The 22,114-nt window shown below is 38.3% G+C and overlaps 2 protein-coding genes across 2 annotated transcripts in view; both read left to right on the top strand.

Moving 5' to 3' along the window:
* The window catches only part of fam91a1 (family with sequence similarity 91 member A1), a 31,152-nt gene extending 15,560 nt beyond the window's left edge, over positions 1 to 15,592 (top strand). The window contains exons 11-24 of the mRNA XM_028461506.1: positions 2,137 to 2,249; positions 3,022 to 3,131; positions 3,220 to 3,332; positions 5,422 to 5,508; positions 5,622 to 5,751; positions 7,208 to 7,356; positions 7,876 to 8,010; positions 8,577 to 8,690; positions 9,868 to 9,940; positions 10,459 to 10,605; positions 11,378 to 11,479; positions 11,586 to 11,709; positions 11,785 to 11,854; positions 13,174 to 15,592. Coding sequence (XP_028317307.1) covers positions 2,137 to 2,249; positions 3,022 to 3,131; positions 3,220 to 3,332; positions 5,422 to 5,508; positions 5,622 to 5,751; positions 7,208 to 7,356; positions 7,876 to 8,010; positions 8,577 to 8,690; positions 9,868 to 9,940; positions 10,459 to 10,605; positions 11,378 to 11,479; positions 11,586 to 11,709; positions 11,785 to 11,854; positions 13,174 to 13,359 — 1,653 coding nt within the window. The 3' untranslated portion in view covers positions 13,360 to 15,592. The remainder of the gene's footprint in view (positions 1 to 2,136; positions 2,250 to 3,021; positions 3,132 to 3,219; positions 3,333 to 5,421; positions 5,509 to 5,621; positions 5,752 to 7,207; positions 7,357 to 7,875; positions 8,011 to 8,576; positions 8,691 to 9,867; positions 9,941 to 10,458; positions 10,606 to 11,377; positions 11,480 to 11,585; positions 11,710 to 11,784; positions 11,855 to 13,173) is intronic.
* A 2,653-nt stretch (positions 15,593 to 18,245) lies between these two features.
* Positions 18,246 to 20,251, top strand: lratd2a (LRAT domain containing 2a). The gene has a single exon (XM_028461425.1). The coding sequence runs from the start codon at positions 18,460 to 18,462 to the stop codon at positions 19,261 to 19,263; it is 804 nt and encodes a 267-aa protein (XP_028317226.1). The 5' UTR covers positions 18,246 to 18,459; the 3' UTR covers positions 19,264 to 20,251.
* Positions 20,252 to 22,114: the final 1,863 nt, after the last annotated feature.

Genomic DNA, 22,114 nt, shown 5'->3' on the forward strand with positions numbered 1-22,114 from the left:
TTTAACAGTAAAAATAAACCAAAGGCCAATGAAATGAAGGTCAAACAAGAAGTCAAGTCAATAATTTGACGCTGCCCAATAACAGTGGAATCCAAGTACAACTCTTATCGTCCTTTTAAGGTAAATTGTGACAAAATCCTGCACGTTATGCTCCATATTGACCCAAAACCTTCTCAGAGAAAGGCCTCTGTGTGTTTAAGCAAAATGTAGTTGATAAAGAGTAAGTCAGCAGAAGAGAGCAGTGTTCTTTTTTGTTCCTTGCTGTTTTAGAAAGTGTATTTCTGTAGTTTCATTTGAAGGTATTATGTTATATAACTATTAACAAGCATTCTCTCATTGTTGTTTGTTGTTGCTTCTGGCATTTCAAACAAAACAACTCTCAACCCAGTGTAAAATCCTCTGAGACTAACATTCTACTATAGTCTTGTTCTGTGTAACAGTCGTCCACACGTCACCTCAAACTAAATCCGTTAGTATTCCACCATGCAGAGGCCCGAGGAGCACCATTCCTGTTGAATTGGTGCTTGCGTTTGGACCAGTTGGTCCCAGTTTGCTTCCCTCACAACCTCCACAATCATGTAAGGTACTTCAGTGTAGAGCCAAACTCTTGTTCCTGTCGGTGAAAGGCAGCACTTAGCTGAAATGGCTCAAGGTTAGCGCTGCTCCAGCAGAATACTTTGGAGATGATTGAGATGTTTAAGAGCTCTCCTCAGTGCTGAACCTTTCCCCTTCCTCGTGTCATGAAGCTTAACCTTCTGCTGGGTGCTGATTGCTTCCTGGCTATAGTCACTTGAAAGAAATATCCTCTTGAGAATTTTTTTTTTTTTTTTAAGATGAAACGTTGACTGTGTGATCTGCACCTTCAGAGTGCGGAGTTGTAGAAATCAATCGAGTCTTTGTGCTTGACCGAGGTTTTCTAAAAGAAATATTCAGCTACGTGAAAGTTCTGAACTGCATCAATAAGAATTTGAAGGAAAACTAGGCTTCCCACTGTGAAAACATGGAGGTAACCTTTTCTGTAGGTGTATTGAGTCAGCTGAACAGAGTGACAGCTGGTGTTATTAATATGTTATTATTTGGGAAAATTAATTATGTTGGAATATTTTAGCAATTCAAATGCCATAGTAAATCAGCTGTTCTATTAGCATTATATACTATAGTTCAATCTCTTCAGTTTAAGTTTCAACCAAAAAAATTCAAATAATGTGAACATGTATGGTCAATAAAGTGGAATAGCATTGTTTGACGTAATGTTTAGAACAGTTATTAAATATTTTGATCCTTGAGCTGAAATGATTTAGATCCATTGACAATAACATTGTGTGTTGCATTACGCTACAGGACACATTTTTCGTCACTAACTAAATCTGAACCATATCAATTTTACGTGATAACTATAAAGCTTTTGATTTGTAACTACGGCTACTTTGTATCAATTGTTATTGATAGAGTGGCGTTTTAGTCCTGGATGAACTCAGAGATAAAAGTGGTGTTAGAAAGGAAACATCTGGGGTCATCAAAAGGACTGGTTTTGGAGAAAAGACGCTTTATTTAAAGCACATGTTTCAAACTCATGAATCATTGTGTGAATGACACTTAACAGTTTTCCCAGTGCTTCACATGATTGCAGTCATTTCTAAATTTAAACAGTTGAAAAAAACTCCAAATTCTGACAAAATTCTTTAATTTTCCTTAAATTATGACATAACATTTGCCTTACTTGAAGAGAAATTGGTCACTAAATCTAGGAAATTTAAAGTGAAGATCCTGTTGGGACTGATATGTCACTTACTTCTTGGATATGGTTGGTTTCTTACATATGTAGTATTTTATGTATATGTAGGAGTGCAAACTATAGGGCACAGTATTGTTGAAATTATTTGTTTTTTTAGCTAAAATCTGTGGCTTTGTGCAACATTTAAAATGATCACCTGTGGGATGAGTTTAAAAGCTTCTTCTGCATTGCCCAAAGCTTCGTCTTACCCACTGATCACTGTATAAACCACTTTTATTATTACTTGTTTTCTAAGGATAGCTGGTTGGTAATAATTCCTGCATTGATAATAAAATCATACTGACTCTGTCATTGTGTGAAAACGTGCATTGTTTACCATTTTGTCCCCTTTGTTTTCTCAGAACGCCGTGTCCATGTACTGTCGTCTGGGTTTTGCGGTAAAGAAAGGTCAGGTGTTCAACTCCGACCAACTCCATCCCACTTGGAAGAACGCTCCATCAGTCAACAGACTCAAGTATGTGCACAGACTTTAAACACTCAGAGGTCCAACCTTTAGGACACCGCCGCCTGCATTAATTCAGGCCAATCCATCTTAGTTTTCGACCTTTGTTTAACATCCATTTTTAAATTCCAGGTTAAAGTTTTACTAACAGACTTGAACATATTGAATATATTGTTTTGAAGTGCGTTAAAGGTCTGTAGTGTCTGTGTGTAATCATACATTATCATTCTGATTGTTTTATGTCATATCAAATTCAGTTTTTTTTAGCACTAGATACATTTTAAGTATTTTTTTTTAGTAATTTGTTAATGTCCAGCAATTTCTTTATTTCATATGCAATATATTAGATTAGATATTTTTATCATCCCCGCCACAACGTATGGAAGGGGGATATAGGTTTGAACGCCATCCGTCCGAGTTAAAGGGGACAACTGTTTAAGATAGGATAACACAATTTGATGTGTGGCTTCAAGGTATCAATACCTTGATGGAGTTCGAAAATGAGAAGCGCGCAATGATTTTTTTCCAGAGTTATTGCCCTTGTTCCATTTTTTAAAACTTTTTTATCTTCAGAGGTGACAGCTTTTCTTACAAACTGTTTAAGATAGTAATTTTACATTCTGATGTTATAATATTTTCTTATGCATACATCTAAGTTCTTAAATTTAGGACATTTAGGAAAAGGTTGTGAGTTATAATGACAGCCAATTTGTCGGGGGATGTTGATGGCTGTCTTCTTGTTACACTTGTTTCTATGCATATCTATGTGTCCGTATTGTTGTAGGAGCACCATGGACCCTCAGAAGATGCTGCTGTCCTGGGAGCAGGGCAGTCCTGTGATGGAGGCAGGCTCCTCTGCCACAGACACTGACACCACCAGCCTGGAAGACCAAGGTACGTATGTCTGTGCGCGCTCACACTGGCAGACACATCGCAAACATTTAACACACATAATCAGCTCTTGATCGATGTTTACCTGTAGGGGACACAGCCAGCGTGAGCAGCCTGAGTATCCCAGCGGCCCCCACCAAGAGGATCGCCTTTCTCTTCGACTCCACACTCACAGCCTTCCTCATGATGGGAAACCTGTCCCCGGTCAGTGACGGAACAAAGAAGCTCATTAGATTACAAAAAAGGATCAAATACTTCCATCTGTAACTTGAAACTGGGATGAAGGCAGGAGACCTGAGATAAGAGTGTATACAAGTTAAAAAAAATTGAATCAATAGATTCAACACTTGTAAGGAAAGTGGTTAAATATGGTTCTCACAGATAGAGGTGTAAAGAGTACTGATATATCCGACTCGAGTAGAAGTACTGCTACTTGATTAAAGTTGTACTCAATTACAAATACAAGTAAATCACACATAAAATACTCAAGTGCAAGTAAAAAGTAGCTGAATTAAATAGTATTCAAAGTACAAGTTACGAGTTACTTTCACCCCCAATGTTTATTGTTGGTAATAAATCTTGCCACGGTTGCCTTGCATTAGGGGTGAGTATTGGCAAGGATGTTGCAATACGATACGTATCACGACACTTGGGTCACGATATTAATTCTACCCAGTTAATATCAAGTTGCTGTATATGTTCATCAGAAGATATTGATCATTCAGAGGACAAATTGAGTCAAAACTATTTGCTTCAAAACATCCTATTTATTATTTATTATTAGTGTTTTTGCACATTTTCACTGAAAATAAAGTGCAACAAATTTCTTTTCACTGAAATTACTGTGTCTCAAAGTAACCATTACAACATAATGACAGCATTGGAACAACTGTAAGTGAGAACATTAAGGATAAATCACCCTAAGTTACTGATAATACACAAAAATAAGAAAAATGTGTCAGTTTAAACACTGATCTGAACAGATTATATGAAAATGAAATGCCTGTGTATACATACTGTAAATATTGCAGACATTACACACTGCCATCATAAAATCAAGTGCATCAAATAACCATTGCAACACATTGAAAGCATTGTAACCACTGAAATATTGCATAAATACACAAAATATTGAATAAATATAAAAAAAATAAATAAATGAAAATTGTGAAAAAAAATTACATAAAAAAAATGACCACAGCAATTAAACGGAGTTAAACTGAAGTAAAGTACAGATATTGACAAAAATCTGAAAAGCACAAAAAATTAGAGGTAAGGCGCGGTATGGCCAAAAAATTAAAAAAAGTAAATTTTTTTTTTTTCTTCTGGATTTTACGGCTATGAAAGGACCCTAAATACTAGTGCAGAAATGACTACGGCAATTAAATGGGGTTAAACTTAAGTAAAGTACAGATATTGACATAAATCTTAAAAAACTGGAGGTAAGGCGCCACTGAAGCGGCGAGGCAGGCCGAGCACCTGGTGTCTGGTGGCGGGGAGAGGAGTGCGGTGGCGGCAGCTGCTCCTCCAGCCCATTGACTGTAGCCACGGCGCGAGCCCAGTCCTGCTTCGCACCCCAGCCCTGAGAGCCAATCCTTAACCCGAAGTTACAGATCTGACTTCCCTTACTAAAGAATCCACGTTTAACTGAACTATCGCAGCAATTAGTGCACCATTCACCCAACACAAAACTACCATATTGTGCTTTTTTGGCTCTGAAACTTGTTTCAGCTGCCCACAGCAATGGCGCCGGGTCGGGAAATGCCCGTATTTTGTGAAGTCACCTTTTACCATGTCGCATGACCTGGTAAAAGACGGTCCGTCTCCTCCAAACTTACATTGTCAGTATTTCAAGAGGGAAGCCCCTCTCGGAGCATTGATACTGTCAAGCGCTGAATATTGGCCTGAGGAATCATTTAAAATAACTCATAAGGGTCAACTCTTTAGATCCAAAAGTCCACAGTGTGCCTTTAAGTACAAGTAAAATGAATGATTTAAATTTATACTCAGAAAAGTCCAAGTACCCATAAAAGCAACTCGATTATAGTAACGTGAGTATTTGTAATCAGTTACTTTCAGCTCTGCTCACAGATGTCAGTCGGTGACAGTAGAGGCAGAAAGTGCATAGATAATGTATTTACTGTACCTCTTCAGTCAAACTGAATCTAGGGTTATGTCACTATATCATGGTTGTGTTTTGGATGCCATGTGTCCTTGTTGTTTCCCTGTGCCCAACACACAAAACCATGTCTGTCAGTAGAACTGGACTCTGCTTTATCTGTTGCCCCATCAGAACCTGAAGAGTCACGCTGTCACAATGTTTGAAGTTGGAAAGCTGTCAGATGAGACTCTCGACAGCTTCTTGGCAGAGTTGGAGAAGGTTAGAGAGCAGCTTGCACTTAAAAATCACAAGCATGCAAACTGGAAGTGATATTTTCAGCTGAATGTTGACACAATCATTAAACCTCCGCTGTAACTTTGTGTGACTTTAAGGTGGAGAGCACGGCCGAGGGCGAGGCCCAGCGCTACTTTGACCATGCGCTGACCCTGAAAAACACCATCCTCTTCCTGCGCTATAACAAAGAACTCACTCAGGACCAGGGACCTGATATCCCAAATATCGGTAAACATTTCACATTCCATCCAAGATACAATTAGTAACTAGTAAGATGCCACAGGAGCGTTTTGTTACAAACTCTTTTGTGTGTTAAACATTAAACATAGTCAGCTCTGGTTCGATACAGTCATTTCTACACCTGCGAATGGACAATAAGGATTTGTCTCTGTCACTGTTGTATCTCCTGTGAGGAAGTGTTCAGTCCTGTGCACGTCACTGCTGGATGGGAGTCTGATGCGTTTGTACTTTTTATCTTTGTTATGCTTCTGCCACTGCTTCCATTTGTTCAAATAGTCTCTTCTGGAACCTTTTTAACAGAATTGTTGTTCCAGAAGGCAGGGTTGGGGTCAATTACATTTTTCAGTTACAATTACATTTTCAATTACCCATGTTCAATTACAATTCAATTGTGATTACAGTGACCAGCATTTTTTTTTCCCAATTACAATTAAATTTTTATCTTCAGAAAGTCAATTAAAATTGTGTTCTCAATTACTAAAGTTCAATTACAATTAATCTCAATTACTGAGCCTGAAATAAGTAACCTAATAAAAGTTAACCTTCCTCTTCTGTTAGCTTTCTGTTAGCATCTCTCATGATAAAGGGTCCTAAATCAGCTGTAAAATACACTAAAAAAAATGATCTATCTAATTTATTTCCTATTGGTTACTTTGTTAGGCTTCCTAATCAATGAAAATGTAGGTTTTAATATTTTTGGTGTGGGTGTCTGAGCCTTTTTTCTGTCGATTTAAAGCAGTTTTTTAGGGATGTCCCAATACAACTTTTTCACTTCCGATACGATACCGATATTGCAGCCTTAAGTATTGTCCAATTCCGATACGATAAAAACTGAACTATTATTATTAACCAATTGGTTACATAAATTTTAACCTTCAACAGATTATCTACAGTATTCTACAATTGAATAAATATAATGTGTATCGGAGATTTTAGATGCAGTCCGATAAAATCCGATATTAGTTTTCTGGCTGGTATCGGACCGATATCCAATATCATTATCGGATCGGTACACCCCTACATTTTTTAAAATGTTAAAATGTGGGAAAGCTTGATACGAAACAGTCTTTAATAATTGTTAACTACATATGTGTAGAAATGTACATAGAACTGTAACATGTTTCCCCAGTTTTGCGTTAAATTATAATTGACAATTTTCATAGCATTTCAATGACAATTACAATTACAAAGTAAATGATCTGAACTCAATTACAATTTTATTACAACTACGACAGCAACAGATTTTTAAAACTGCATTTATAATTACGCCATAGTTCTAAATAATTTTCAATTAAGCAACTACAATTATAATTGACCCCGACCCTGCCAGAAGGTTAGATCATTGTCATTCTGTTACTCAATGCATTTTACCTGCTCACATTAGGTAGTAATCTGTTTGTATGACTAAATTAAGTTGTGCTTTCTCTGTTTGTGTAATCACTAGGTTTCCCTTTGGACATGCTGCGATGTGAGAGCCTGCTGGGTTTGGACCAGGCCACCTGCAGTCGCGTCCTCAACAAGAACTACAAGCTGCTGGTTTCAATGGCACCGCTTAGCAACGAGATCAGACCCATTAGCAGCTGCACGCCCCAGGTATCTGTGTGCGGTTTATAACACTTGTTTTTTTGTTTTTTTTTAATGCACTCGTCTTGTGTGCACACTGTCGTATACCCAAGGTGATTTGTGGCTGTGTGCATTCTTTGTAAGCTCTGGGTTTGCAGTTACCCCAACAACAACACAACACAAAGAGAGAGAGAGTGAGAGAGGAGGGAGGAGGGGAGGCTTATTCACTTCACACTCTTGCATTCTCTCGGAGCTCAGAGAAACACAAAGTTATACTTGTTTCCACACTGGTGTGACTCAGAATCAAATTTGAAAGGTTATTCTCTTTTTTTTTTCCTGCACAGCCATTATTTTCTACTGAGACAACAATCTGCAGCCACACATGAACACACTGTTGCTCTAATGTGTGTTTTTATTGGGGATGAAAGCATGTGTTCATGTGATAAATGAGATGGAAAATGACTCAATTATATAATGTGCACACATGCTTCTATTGGTTCCCAGTTATTTTTCTGAGTGCATGTGTTATCTGTGTGTGTGTGTGTGTAGCACATTGGCCCAGCCATCCCTGAGGTGAGCTCCATCTGGTTCAAACTGTATTTGTATCAAGTGACTGGCCAAGGCCCGCCGTCTCTGCTGCTCTCCAAAGGCTCCAGGCTCCGCAAGCTGCCAGACATTTTCCAGGTTAGCCGACAATATCACAACACAACACACACTTATTGTCACACCCACGACAACACAAGGCTGGAATCGGATCACCGACAGCTTCCTCAACCAACCTCTGTTTTTTTTAAATAGTTCATCTGCTCCACTGGCCTCCCGCTATTCTGTGTTTTTTCTCATCTGTTCTGGAAATGTAAACTGGGATTTAAAACTTTAAAACTTTTTAAAATGTATTGTGACATTTTCCTTTTTGTCATCAAAATCAAATAGATTTTTGTCCAGTTTGGGTCATTTCCTTCAAAAAATAAAATAAATAATTAAATAAAAATAAAAAAAAAATTTCAACATCAACAGATATAGTTTGTAAAATCTGATTGATTATTTAAACTGGGTAAAGTTGGAGGATGACGATACGATTTATCAAAGAAAGGAAAGTAACATCTGGAAGTCACAACTTGAACATATGACTTTAATGTTGTAATTCATTAGTGATTTATATCATTATATTAATTGTTACTATTAGTGTTGTTTTCTTTGATGTTTTCTAATATAAACATGCTTTGTTAAAACGGTTTCTGTCCCTTCAGGTCTACGACCGGTTGCTGATCACTTCCTGGGGTCACGACCCCGGAGTGGTCCCAACGTCCAACGTGCTGACAATGCTAAACGACGCCCTCACACACTCTGCCGTTCTCATCCAGGTAACCTCACTCGATGGGATTAGCTTCACTGCTGTAAAGGGTTCGGGGTTAGCTAAAGCCTCATTTAGACGGGTTTAACGCTTCAGAGGGGATGAGATTTCACTGATCGAGCTCATCGCTGTGGACACAGGACGTTATCTGTGACCGACGTGAACATTGAGCTGCAGAATCAACTGAACACAAAGCTCAAACAAATATCTGTGACGTGTCTCACATTCATTAGTATTAACTAGTTTTAACAAAAGTGGCTGGAGATGGAGAGTTATAGAAAAAACTGTTGGATTATTGTCAAAATCCTACAGATTTTGCCTGTCTTTTACTCTGAAGACCAACGTTTGTGCGAGTCATTCACATCATCTAGTTTAGAAGGATAACATTATAGTAAAACAAACTTTAAAAAAAAAAAAAGGATAGTGTTTAACTCATTCACTGCCAGCCATTTTCAGAGCAGCCAACCCCATATTGCCAGGCGTTTTAGATGATTTTCACTGATTTTTCAAGACCCACAGAATATTTTGTACTATGACAACCTGAAATTTGTATCAGATTCTGAAAGATTAAACTCTACTTTTATCAGAAAAAAAATTGTTTGTAGCTTGTTTTGTTCTTCTGTAATCAGTAGTTGAATAGAAGCAAGTTTCACACAAATTACCAGTTTGTGACAAAAAGAAAAACTATTTCTTTTTTAAAGAAAAAAACCTGTCAGTGATTTTTTTTTTTTGCTTTAGTGACACCTCAACTTTGGTTTCCTTCTATAAAACTACAAAAAAAACACTGAGATCGGATTTTGATGGCAAAATGATTATTATTTTGCTATCTGAGTTAGCGTTAAATGGATTTCTTACTGTATTTTGGCCATCCTCCAAGTCTCTCCCCCCGTCATTCTCCCCACACACAACTTCCTCCTTCTCCCGGACATGCCGAGTGTCACCGCTTGCCCCGTTTTTTTTTTATTGTTTTCTCCCACTATCGCGACACTCTCAATAGTCCACTTAGTTCTACACGTTCTGTTAATGGGTCATCATTTGCCTGATAGCATAATTGTCTGAGTTATAATAACATAACAATAAATTTGAAATAAATGAAATGAAGGCTATAATGCTAACAATACTGCATTAGCAATTTCTTTTACTGTGTTGTGTTTGTATGTGTGTGTGTGTGTGTGTGTCACTTCCAGGGTCATGGCATGCACGGTCATGGTGAAACGGTTCACATCCCGTTCCCTTTTGATGAGGAGGATCTGAAGGGAGGTAAGAGAAGAGAAAAACGTTGCTTTTGCAAATTCACATTAAAGAGCTTCTGATCAATTGTTTGGATTAACTGTAATAACAGTAGGTTAAGAAGCTTAAATATTGTCACCTCGCCCTTTTTCAGGACTCATAGCATGGCTACAGTTATAGATGTGATACTTTCACATCCGTACTGACTCACCATCATTTGTCCATTTCCTGTTTGCTGAGCTGAGCTGCTCATCTTGTACTCAATTCTAGCATTTACTATTGAAAAAAATCTGCCACTTTTCTCTTAAATAGGAAAGCTGAAATAAAAGATTGAAACCTCTTTCTATAAGTTAGGGGGATGTTTCCAAATTGACAGCACCTGTGTTGTGTAGTGCTGCAAATTTTGTTCTCCACACTCCTGTAGCAAAACACTGTACGGTATATGCCAGAGTTAGTCATAACTTTTATCTTTAATCCCTTTTATGTCTCAGCTGGTTTTCAGCTCAACACGCCCCTAATTCCACCGTTCCATCTCTTGTTTTGTGCAGAGTTCTCCTACTCCAACATGTGTGTGCACAAGGCGCTCTGCAAGCTGAAGGAGTTTGTGGACCTGGAGCACCAGTGTGGCTACATCACTATGCTCAATTCCAACAACAGACACCGCCGCGGGGCCAACGACGGCACCGAGTGCACAGGTGAGGAAAGCAAACGCACGTCCCCACAAGGTGATAGATGAGCTGTATTGTTGGGATGCTACAGTTACAGCATTTACTGATAATAACCAGCCGACAGTTGGCTCAGTCAGTTAAAGGGATCAGCCACTGTTTTTACAAATGTGGCCTAAAATCTTTGATATGTACTTATTAGACGATCTATGCCTAACAAAACACATTATTGTACACCATATTAATTTTATTAACTTGTAAAAATGGAACTACTTTACAGTTTTAGAGCCTGTGTTCCACCATCTTGAAATCACGCGATTGATGATGTCACACGGCTCCACTGCCTGTAAACATCCCATTGTTTTCTATTGGAGTGAAGCATCCATTTTTAACCTCTTTTGTTCACCAAAAGAGGTTAAAAAAAGTTGTGACCTGAAAAGATCTGTGACCGCAGTGGGCGACTGTTCCAACTCCGTGGTTTTGAATGTAGACAATGAAGCAGAGAAGAAGAGCTCTCCTTAGGGATTTTTACTCTTCCTTAAACACTGCTTTATTGATCTGAAGGTAAAGAGCAGGAGAAGAGTTTAATGGCTCCATCAGAGTGTGTTTGGTACAGGTTGGGGGGCATGTGGGATGGAAGGCGTTGTGCCTGTTTAATGTGGGTGCAACAGTTTTAAATGAGGCCCCTGGTCTGCTCGAGGACAACTTCTACGTATTGATAAACAGTTGTGGTTAATGATGTAATATCAAGCATTAAAACAGTTGATGTTTGAGTGTTTTACTATTTCATATACTGTTAAAGGAGACACTCATCTAGGTGGAGGTCTGGACACCAATGGCAGCACTGAGTCCTTTGAACTTGTGACGGAGGAGAACAACGGAGAAGGCAAAACAAAGACGGACAGTAGGTGTTTTTAAATCTTGGTTAGATTGGTGATGATTCAGAGGCGTGTTCTCCCAGTGACTTGTTTATCCATCACGGCCACTTCAGCTCTCACTCCTCCTTTCAGCTTTTTTCTCTGAAGATGAATGGGTTCCACTCGAGCTGTGCTTCGGCATGCCACTCTTCAGCTCCGAGCTCAATCGCAAAGTGTGTCGGAAGATCGCCTCGCACAAACTCTTCAGCACGGACAGGTGAGAAGAATGGGCAGAGAAGAAGGTAAACGTAAGAGACGACAATGCTTCATTTTAGCTTTGTGTTGTTTTCAGCCTTCAAGAACTTCTTCATTCAAGTCGAAAACTATCACTCAAAGTGCTGAGCTTTGTTCATTCATTCCAGGTATGAACGGAAGGACCTTCTTTCCTTTGTTTTTCTCTCTCCATTCCAGGGTTGGGCCCGATGGCCCACCCCCTTTTCCAGTCATTTTTTACTTTATCGGCTAGGGATGTAACGATTAATCGTAAGGCAGTTAAAAATCGATTCATAGGTACCACGGTTCACATCGATGCTCTGAAAATTGAACCGCAGTACTTTTTTTAAACAGCAGAGGGCGCTATATATTAATTCTTCCAGAAGCGGACGTGACGGGCGGAATCTGCTACTATTTTCTTTCTGGCCGCCATTTACTGTTAAACATGCTCATAAATGATTCATTACCCCTTTAGCACCGAAAGAATATCTGTAATATTACGTGAATATCTGTAAAAGTCACGTTTTTCTATTAGCTCTGTTTGCTAGCATAGCTTCTCTTCTTCACTGGTGGAATAACTGCATGCCAACGGACCACTGGGTTACTAGCGCCCTCTGCTGGTCTAAACAAATATCTGACGTAAATACAGTAAAATGACTGTTTTTTTTTTTTTTTTAAGTCCAATTGTTAAGGCACAAAATACATTTTCAGTTGCACTTTTAAAAAGAAAAAGAACTATTATGCAGTTTTGAATTGTTTATTATATAACCAGAATTTAAATTAATAGGTTTCTTCTTCATTTGTATTATTCCTTTATTTATTTCATTCAAGATTTATTTTTAGTTAAATTGCATCATTTTGAATAGTTTATCAAGGGATTCTTTTGACAATGAAAAATAAAAGGAAAATAGTATAGTATTTTCCCCAAAAAAATAAAGGAATATTTTTCAGTCATTTGTCAACATTCCCATTTTGTAAAATAAATCGTGAGAAAATCGTATCGTGAACCCAGTATCGTGAATCGAATCGTATCGGGAGTTGAGTGAATCGTTACATCCCTATTATCGGAACATAGTTGTGATATATCGTTTCAAAAGCAATTCAACATAGATTAAGATTTTACAATACACAATTTGATTTGTTTTACTCGGTGGAACCGAGTCATTTGACTAAATTCTCGGGAATGTGGTACGTGCTATTCGGCCCGGTTGTTCAGCGGGCCCGGCTATAGTTCATCCGAACTTGTTATAAAAGGGGTGGGGCTAACAGAGCTCGTTTGTGACGCAAGATGGTTCCAAACCGGTTTCAACCTTTAGACGGCAGTCATTGGCATTTTACAACAAAATATGCCAAATTGAAATCCTTGAAATACTACCAGGATCAATCAACAGCACCACTTCATACCCAAATACATGGTTTTGGGGTTTAGTTGCTCTTTAATGTGAATCACCGTTATCTGTGTTTCCAGGATGGCAGTCAGACCTCTGACGTGGACAGTGGCGTATCAAACCCACTCAGCCAGCCACTGGCAGAGTCTGGCGTTCCTTTACCCGCCCTTAACCTCATCTTCAAAGACGGGCAGCTTAAGGAGTGGAGCGGGCGGGCCCCGCCTCCTCTAGACATCTCAGCCCTGCAGGCGGACCAAGCCACATAAAGACTCAGCCAAACTTCCACTTTTTGGTCACAAATCATTCAAAACCCAAAAGGAAAAGCACCCTTTTCCAGCGAGGACACGCCTTCGTACGCAAGTCCACCACCTGTCTGTCTGTCAGTCGTTTACCTGCAGTGGGAGGAGACGTACCTAACAATACAACGCCCCTCCTTTTTTTTCTTTTTTTCCTAGCTGTTCTGTGACTCCTTGTTTCCGTAGCAACCAGTGTTAGCTGTCAGAGTGGTGCTACTATTATGATATATCCTTGATGCAGGTAAGCAACTTTTAACTGGGAACACGGGCGCTGGTTTCCATCGCCCCACACACACTCAATTTCTTTTGTGATCTTTGAGCGCAGCGTGTGAAGTGATTCATGTCGTGTAGATGTAAAATAACAACAAAAAAGAAAAACAAAAGCCTATAAATAAAGGTTAAAGTGTCGAACAGACTTCTTCAGGAATCCTTTGACGATATGCATCTTCTTGGACCAACTTTTTGGACTGAACCAGGTCGACCTGTGAAACAGGCCCATGCTGTCGTCCCATTTTTAGTGATTTAATGCATGTGACTGTTGCACTACAAAAACAATGAAAAGATCATTTCCACCTCACTTGTAATTATTAACGGGGCATTTATAATCTGCACTGTGCAGGATTTCTCTTCAGCTGTGTATGTGTTAAATCGAGCACAGTGCATGGGAACATGGTTTTGGGGCTAATGTTTATCAAGAGAAAGCATTTCATGTGAAGACTCTTGAGGAGCTATATTTTGTTTTTGACCATTTTTGATGACAATTTTTAAGCACACAACACCAAAGTTTTTTTTCTTCTTTATTTTGTGTAATTTAAAAAAAAAAAAAGGTTATTTTTTGTAATTTGTTGCTTTATTACCAGCCAAACAAAATCAACTAAGTCTGGGATCTATTGCTTTATTGATAGTTTCTCACCACTTTTATTTATTTTATACATTTTACTAATTGTAAACTGATTGTGCTTTTGATGGAAAATGGTGGATCGGTTTAACAGCATTTGGTCTCGAAGGAACCAAATAAGCCAGCAAAAAACAATATGTTTGCCTGTTTCACCTGCAGCCCTTGATCACCGGCCAGTGATGCAGTCCAGCTCGTGTGTCGCGTTGTGCACATTCGTCCTGCCTGACACCAGGCTTGGGGTCAATTATAATTGAAATTTGTATTGAATTTGCAATCAAAAATGTCTTTAAAGAATTAGAATTCACTTTACAATTGTAATTGACATGAAAATTCAATAAAAAAATGATCAATTGCAATTCAATTACAAACATAATTGGGGAAAGTTCCAAGATTTAAGAGGAACATTTTTATTTCTGTACTTACACATATGAAGTTCCGAATTATATATAGATAAAATATGTCTCATATCACATCTAGAGAATATATTTCAGATTGAACATTTTCTCTTTATGCATTACTATTAACTGTTAAGCTATTTGTAGGATTTATTCATCAAATTGCCATACATAATATTTACATTGGCTCATAATTTATTTTTATTTATACTCGTATTATTGGAATACATTTTAATTCAACTTTAGTAAATTAGATTGTAAGTGAGAAAAACAATAATTGTACTTGTAACTGAACTTGGATAATTAAAAACAATAATCTACCCCAAGCCTGTCTGACATGTTTAAGGGATTCTGTTTACACCCTGTTGTGGAATTGAAAAAAAAAAACCCCAAAAAGGTATTTTTTAAAAGCAACTTGGCTGTGAAAGCTGTCGCACACCCACGGGACCCAAACGCTCGTGCAACAGTTTCTCAGCGATGTGACGCTCCAAATAATTATTGAGGTGTAAACCCTGAGGAATTAGCTGCAGTTTTTCACTCACTTGTGGTTGTTGTTTGATGTGATGCTGAAATAAATGGGGAAAAAAAGTTATGCCGAGGTTCAGTTGACGCATGACTGTGTAGAAACTGTTGTGTGCGTGCGTGTGTGTGTGTGTATTGTACACCTTATTGGTGTGTTTTAATGCAAGTCTGATTTTCACAATAAGAGCCCCACCCAATCCTTGCTGTCTGATATGAAACTGCAGTTACTCAATCCCCCCCTTTCCCTTGGTATACATCCACCTCAATATTTTAAATGCTAGTTTTATATGTCAGCATATCTTTTAGAAGAATCTCTGTTGTAGTGTGTTTAATGGGACTGAATATCATTGACTGAGTTGAAAATGATGGTCTTGTAATTAAATGGGTTGTGAAAAAAAGAAAAAGAAGAAAGCAACTTTCCATTATTTTCCCACACTCGCTACATCTGCCTACTCGACAATATTACAACTGGTTCTGTAAAAAATATATGAAAATACAAATAAATCTATAAAGAGTTCAAACTCTTTCTTCCCTAACAAAGTCTTGCAGTGTCTCATTTTTCCCAGATTTGATTCCAGCCAATCACAACACAGGATTGTATGAATTATCACAGGATTAGCCCAGGAGTGGACTGGCCATCTGGCATACTGGGCATCGTCTCAGTGGGCTGTCGACCCAAAGTGGACAATTCGGTCCGCTAAGTTTTTTTTTGGACAAGGGAATGGGGGCAGACGTGGTAACAGGTGGCCAAAAATGGTCCAATAGTGGCCAAAATGTGTCAAGAAAAAGGAAAAGTGACTAAAATGGGCCAAAAGCAGTCAAGAGTGAACAAAAAATAAGAAAATAAAGAGGAACTGGTGGGTATGTAATGGCTAAGGAAAGCTTAAATGGGGCAAAAAAAATAGTGAAAAAGGGCAAAAATGTGGAACAAAATGTAGGGATAAAAGGAAACAAGTGGTATGTATTAGGCAAAAGTTAGCTTGTTTGGATGAAAAGTGCACTAAAAAAATTAAATAAAAGACAAAAATTGGATAGAAGTGTCAAAAAGAACTAGCAAAAATAGACAAAACGCAAATTAAAAATGGCCAATTTAAATCGGTAAAAAGGGGATAAAAAGGTTTTCTGGGGGAATATAAAGAGATAAAGACTCACATGTTGAGCATCACGTACTTAATAAAGACTTCTTGTCCTCTGATAATGTAGTGAACTGGTTTGGACATAAAACACCAGGACTGAGCTTTGGTCCCAGTCCACCCCTGGATTAACCTGAGATGTTTTATCATCAAGGTGGAACAGATGGTCGATGAGAAGCAGCCTCTGTCCATCTGCCACAAATAAAACAATACACGATGTACGTGTGAAGTCAAAGACTCTCCTTCATATTGAGAAAAACAGATGTGTCGATCTATGTGACGATCTGTCTTAATTGACTACGTCTCCTGAGGTTTCCTACACCAGTACATCATATGACAGTGTGCTGCTGGGAATGTGGGCATAAACTGGGTCACACCCCCTGATAATGGGGCGGTCACATAGGCTGCATGTCACTACTCTGACACTTTCTTTCTACCTTCAGTCTGATTTGATATAATGCTCTGAAAGAAAGATGGAATTCCACTGCTGCATTCATTATGTAGATGTGTTATTTCTGACTCCTGTTATTCTCTGGGACTGGGACTTCTGCAAGGCTTCATGTGGAAATGGTAAAAAAGATTCACAGTGAGATTAGATTATATTTATATATATGTATATTAATGCACATTGGAATTAGCGTTATCTATTGAACAAAGTATAAACATCAGATATTTATTCAGTGTGACATTAGCATCTTAAAAACAACACAGACGTGCATCTAACGGCCCACTTTCTGTTGATTTGTTTGTGTTAAATCAGTGTTTTTCAACCTTAGGGTCGGGATCCCAGGTGGGGTCACCCGGCGTTTAAATGGGGGCGCCTGAAATGTTGAGTAATTGATAATAAATGACTTTGCAGCATCAGTTTATTCAACATCTGGTAAGATGTCAAAAACACTGAATATCTACAGATGTTGGACTACCACACCTTAAATATATATATATATATATATATTTTTGACTTTATTTACATAGTTTACTAACAAAGCTTTAAGGTGTGTAACTAACAAAAAGCAAAAAAAAAAAAAAAAAGGAAAACAGAATAATAAGAAAATAAACTAAAATAAAAAGTAATGTAATATCTACTAACAGGACGTCCCAAAATTAACAAATTAAACAAGAGCAGCTGTGGTTACAGATGTAGCTTACCTTCACGAGAATGGCTTTGGTGTGAATAAGTAATAATGCCGACAAATTATTTTATAAAAACAAAAACTCATCCATAACTATGACAAAACAACAAAATTAAAAATAAATGTTTAAATAGGTTTATTTTATTCCAAAGCAGGAAAAACATTTTAAAAATATGAATTTATTTCTATTAGCAAATGTAGGGATTTAGCACAAAAGAGGATATTGGAGTAAAAAGGCCTTAGAACTCAGTACATATTAATTATAAATAGATTTAAAAAGTAAATAAATAACCACCAAAAATCTACATAAAATGCAGCTAAATTTACATTAAAATCGTATATTTTAAAGATCAAAAGTTATGTGGAAAACGTGTATCTGAGAAAATACAAAAATTGAAGATTGTTTAAAACAAAAAAGCAAACGAAGTTCTATAGATAGAGTAGCTTTATGGGGAAATGCATAGTCATGATAGAAGTGCAAAAAAAAAAAAGAACAACTGAAGGCAACACGTAGAACACCCAAAATAAACTACAATTATAGAGGCTAAATATAAACAGACATATCATTAGAAAATGAAAAATGTATATAAAAAGTATAAATAATATACATATATACAGACATGGAGAGCATGGAAATAGAGATAAATACAGGATTTATATGTAACCAATAAGATTCTCTATGTTTATGCTTTAGTTTTAGATTCTGTGAAGTTTGCGGTGAGGAGCGGATGATGAACACGCGCACTTCCGCTCATGAGCGCGTGTTGTGTGTGTGTGTGTTATCGGACGTAGGATGTGTGTAGGGCTGCAGTGTCACTGTGTGTGAACCACCTGCAGGACTTTTGTTGCTTTGCTGCACTTTGTTGGTTCTACTCCGTCACTTGTTGATGGTGGAGCCGCTAACGTGGAGCAGTGGCTGCTGTGCGTAATGTGGATCCGCTGCGGGCGGTGATGGTGCGGAGTCCGGTGTCGGGATCACGTTACTCGGCATGGGGAACCAGATGGACCGGTTGTCACATCTAAGTTACGCGGAAGTTCCTACGGTGGATCCGGTCGGGGGTTCGGACGCGGCGGAAGGTCCTCGCATCGGGGTCTCCTACATCTTCACCAGCGACGACGACGAGCTGGAGGACGGCGCTGAGAAAGACCCGAACCAGGAAGAGAAAGCCCACGACCAGCGGGACGAGGTGCAGTGCGCCGTGTACAACAGGGACGAGTGTATCTACGAGAAGAGCTCCAGCCTGGAGTCCTACTCCCCGGAGGTGCTGCTCAACAGGTGCGCGGCAGGAGACCTGGTGGAGTTCGTGACCACGGGCCAGTACCCGCACTGGGCCGTGTACGTGGGGGACTTCCAGGTGGTTCACCTGCACAGAGCCGAGGTGAAGAACAGCTACCTGACGGAGGCCAGCCAGGGCAGGAGGTGCAGGGTGGTCAACGAGCTGTACAAGTTCAAACCCCTGTGCGCAGACATGGTGGTGCAGAACGCCATGGAGCAGGTGGGTCTGAAGGACCGGGAGCTGAGCTGGAGGAACTCCGAGTGCTTTGCAGCCTGGTGCAGGTTCGGCAAAAGGGAGTTCAAGATGGGAGGAGAGATCCGGATAGGAAAGCAGCCCTACAGGCTCAAGATCTACATGTCGGACAAGACCTCACACGTGCTGGAGTTCCAGAGTTTGGAGGACATGATCATGGAGAAGAGAAGGAACGACCACCTGGGGAGGAGAGCCATGATGCAGGAGCTGAGCTCACATTTCAGCAGTGTGGAGGAGAGCCAGAGCAAAGCTGGAGCTCAATGATAAACACAGTGTCCATCAATCTGCTCTAAACACACACTTTTCAGGTCTTTTTGTTGCAGTGTTGCTGTGCACTGACATTAACTGTGTGTCTCACAACAAGCATTGACTTCTTTCCAGCAGATTCTCTAGAGCAGTGGTTCCCAAACAGGGGTACGCGTACCCTTTAAGGGCAGGAATGGGCAACTCTATCTGAGCGGGGGCCACAAAAATGCGATTGTATGTGATTCGAGGACCAGATTATCAACGTTCAATGATCATTCAGAGCATTAATACTGGGGGAAAGAGTTTGTTTTTAGTCCTTTTGTGTTTTTGGAGTCATTGTGTCTTTTTGTTATTTTTTTGTGTTTTTGTTGTAATTATGAGTATTTGTCCAGGGTTCCCGTAGATCCTTAAACAGTCTTAAAAGGCATGGAATTCATGAATCTGAAAAATAAAGTTTTATTTGTCATTAAAATACACATAAATTTGACTTTCTGATTGTAATTTCACGGTTGTGTATTTCAAAATAAATGGTAACGTTTGTTTAAAAATAAAAATAAAATGAAACAACATGGGGAAATTTAAATTGCTTGTCCAACAAAGATTTTTCTTAAAAGCTTTTCTTAATAGTTTATATTTTTCATATTTCTATTGTTTTCTAGATTTCTGGCTATTTTTGTTGTGATCTTTTGTTTTTGGAGTGATTTTGATTTTTTTCAGTCTGGTTTTTTTGTGCATTTTACTGTCATTTTGTGTGTTTACTTTGGGGGCCGCCAGTTACACGTCTGACTCTGCACTAGACCCTAACCCTAAGTAATTGATGTGCCCCCCCCCAATTATTGTGGTCTTAATTTTAATTTGAAATGGCAATAAAAAGTCTTTAATTTAGTTTGATTAAATCTGTAGGAACCCTGTTTTCTCTCATTTTCAGCATTTTTGTTGTCATTGTATGCATATTTGGCGTCACTTACTGTATTTTTGGTCTTGTTTTCTCTATTTTCCTGTATTTTTGGGCATATTTGTTAACAGTTTGTGTGTCTTTGAAGCTATTAATTTGTTGTTTTTTCTAGTCATTGTGTTTGTTTAAGTGGTTGCTCTCTCTGTGTTTATCATTCTGTGTATTTTTGGAATTTATTTGCGTTTTTGTGCACTTTGTGCATTTTGCTGTCGATTTCTGTGATTTGGGAGTTATTTTGTGTATTATGTCAGGCTTTATATTCTTTCTGACTTCTTGAAATAATTTTTTTGGGGGGGGATTTGTTTTGGGGGGCTGCACAAAACAATAGTATAGTTCAATAAAGTATATTTTCTTGTAATTTATTGAAACAGGGTCATTTTATGCTGTAGAGGCAATTTTATCACAATTCTGTCAATAGGAGACAATAACTAGCTTCATTTTACATAGGATACTGTATTAATTTACTATTGAAGTGATCACAAAAGTTACATTGGTAAAATTGCACTTTAAATTCCACTCATTGTTTTGAATTTGTATATGAAGGCAAGAGTTTAGGAAAGCCTGCTGTTCCACAAATGAAAAAGCAAAATGAAATTATGGAGAGGGTGCTTATGATGTGAAGACAATGCAATGGGGGGTGTGAATATTGGGAACCACTGCTTTCGAGGATCACAGCACTGACTGAACCTTGGATGGTTCAACCTTTGTGGATCAGGAGGTCAAGATGAGAACCACAGCCATGGAGACGCTCTGCCTGGATTGTCCGTTCATCACCAACGTATCAAACGTGATGCTTGTAATATTTTCCTGCTTTTAAAACGTCGTCTTTAAGAGCTTGTGTTCACTTGCTGCCTGTTGTGCTCCAAACTAATATCATATCTGATTGCAGTGGCCTTAAAGTCACGCCTTTGTTCAACCAAGGCCTTTACACTCGTTAGGCGAACTATTTTCAGGTGTTGTGTTGGGTCACACTAATCTAAATCACCTGTAGACCAAAGTTGGATTAAACCACTATTCTTCCTCTGACTTTAAAACACGCTGTGATGTTTTTGCTGCCAGTGAACGAGTTTCACACGAGACAACACTGCAGTTTGGTGAGTTTGATTTCAACTTTGAATTTAAACAGAGATTTGAGCGATATTTCAAAGGAATCAATGTTGGTGTTTGGTTTCCTCCTCACAAAACTCATAAAATTGATTTTTTTTTTTTTTTCAAAAACATCCCTGAAACAAAAATATATGTAATGATTGATTAATGTTTAAAATATCTGGTCACATGTTTGAAATATGAGATGCAATTAAATCAAATTAGTACATTTTGAAAATACACATTTTGTTATAATTCATGGAAATGGTGCAAAAAATAAATAAATTAGAAAACAATCCTATTTTAAAAATAAAATAAAAAAGACTATTATTCTATAAAAGTGACAGTGCAGTATATAAATCCAATTGTTAGGGTGGGCTGCAAAGAAGTAAAACTGCCTTTAGTCAGTGTTTCTGGCATTGTGTTTGTGTCACTCATTAAATAAAGCCCATTTCTAGGCTTATCAAACTGAGATATATCTGTTATAAATGTATATATTTTTTATATAAAGCCTGTTTCAAGTTTTCAGTTATTTAAAATGCCTGAAATGTAGGTCAAATTGTGTAAAAGTGCTTTAAAAGATGAGATAGAGTTAGAGCGGTTTGTAGTTTTCAAAGGATTGATGAATGGATCAATTTAAGTTTACAGTATTTAGGCTCACCTTCGATCACCATGGCAACCTGAGCCGATTTAATTGTGTAAAAAATCCCTTCTTTCTTAATAATCAGCTCTGCTAAGTAAAGTGGCGTCACAGTTGGGCTAATAATTCCAGCAGGGTTTAGCCATGACTGCATAGGTGCAGAAACATGACCACAGGAAGCAACAAGT

The sequence above is a fragment of the Gouania willdenowi genome, chromosome 11, assembly GCF_900634775.1.
Source record: "Gouania willdenowi chromosome 11, fGouWil2.1, whole genome shotgun sequence".
Taxonomy (NCBI): domain Eukaryota; kingdom Metazoa; phylum Chordata; class Actinopteri; order Blenniiformes; family Gobiesocidae; genus Gouania; species Gouania willdenowi.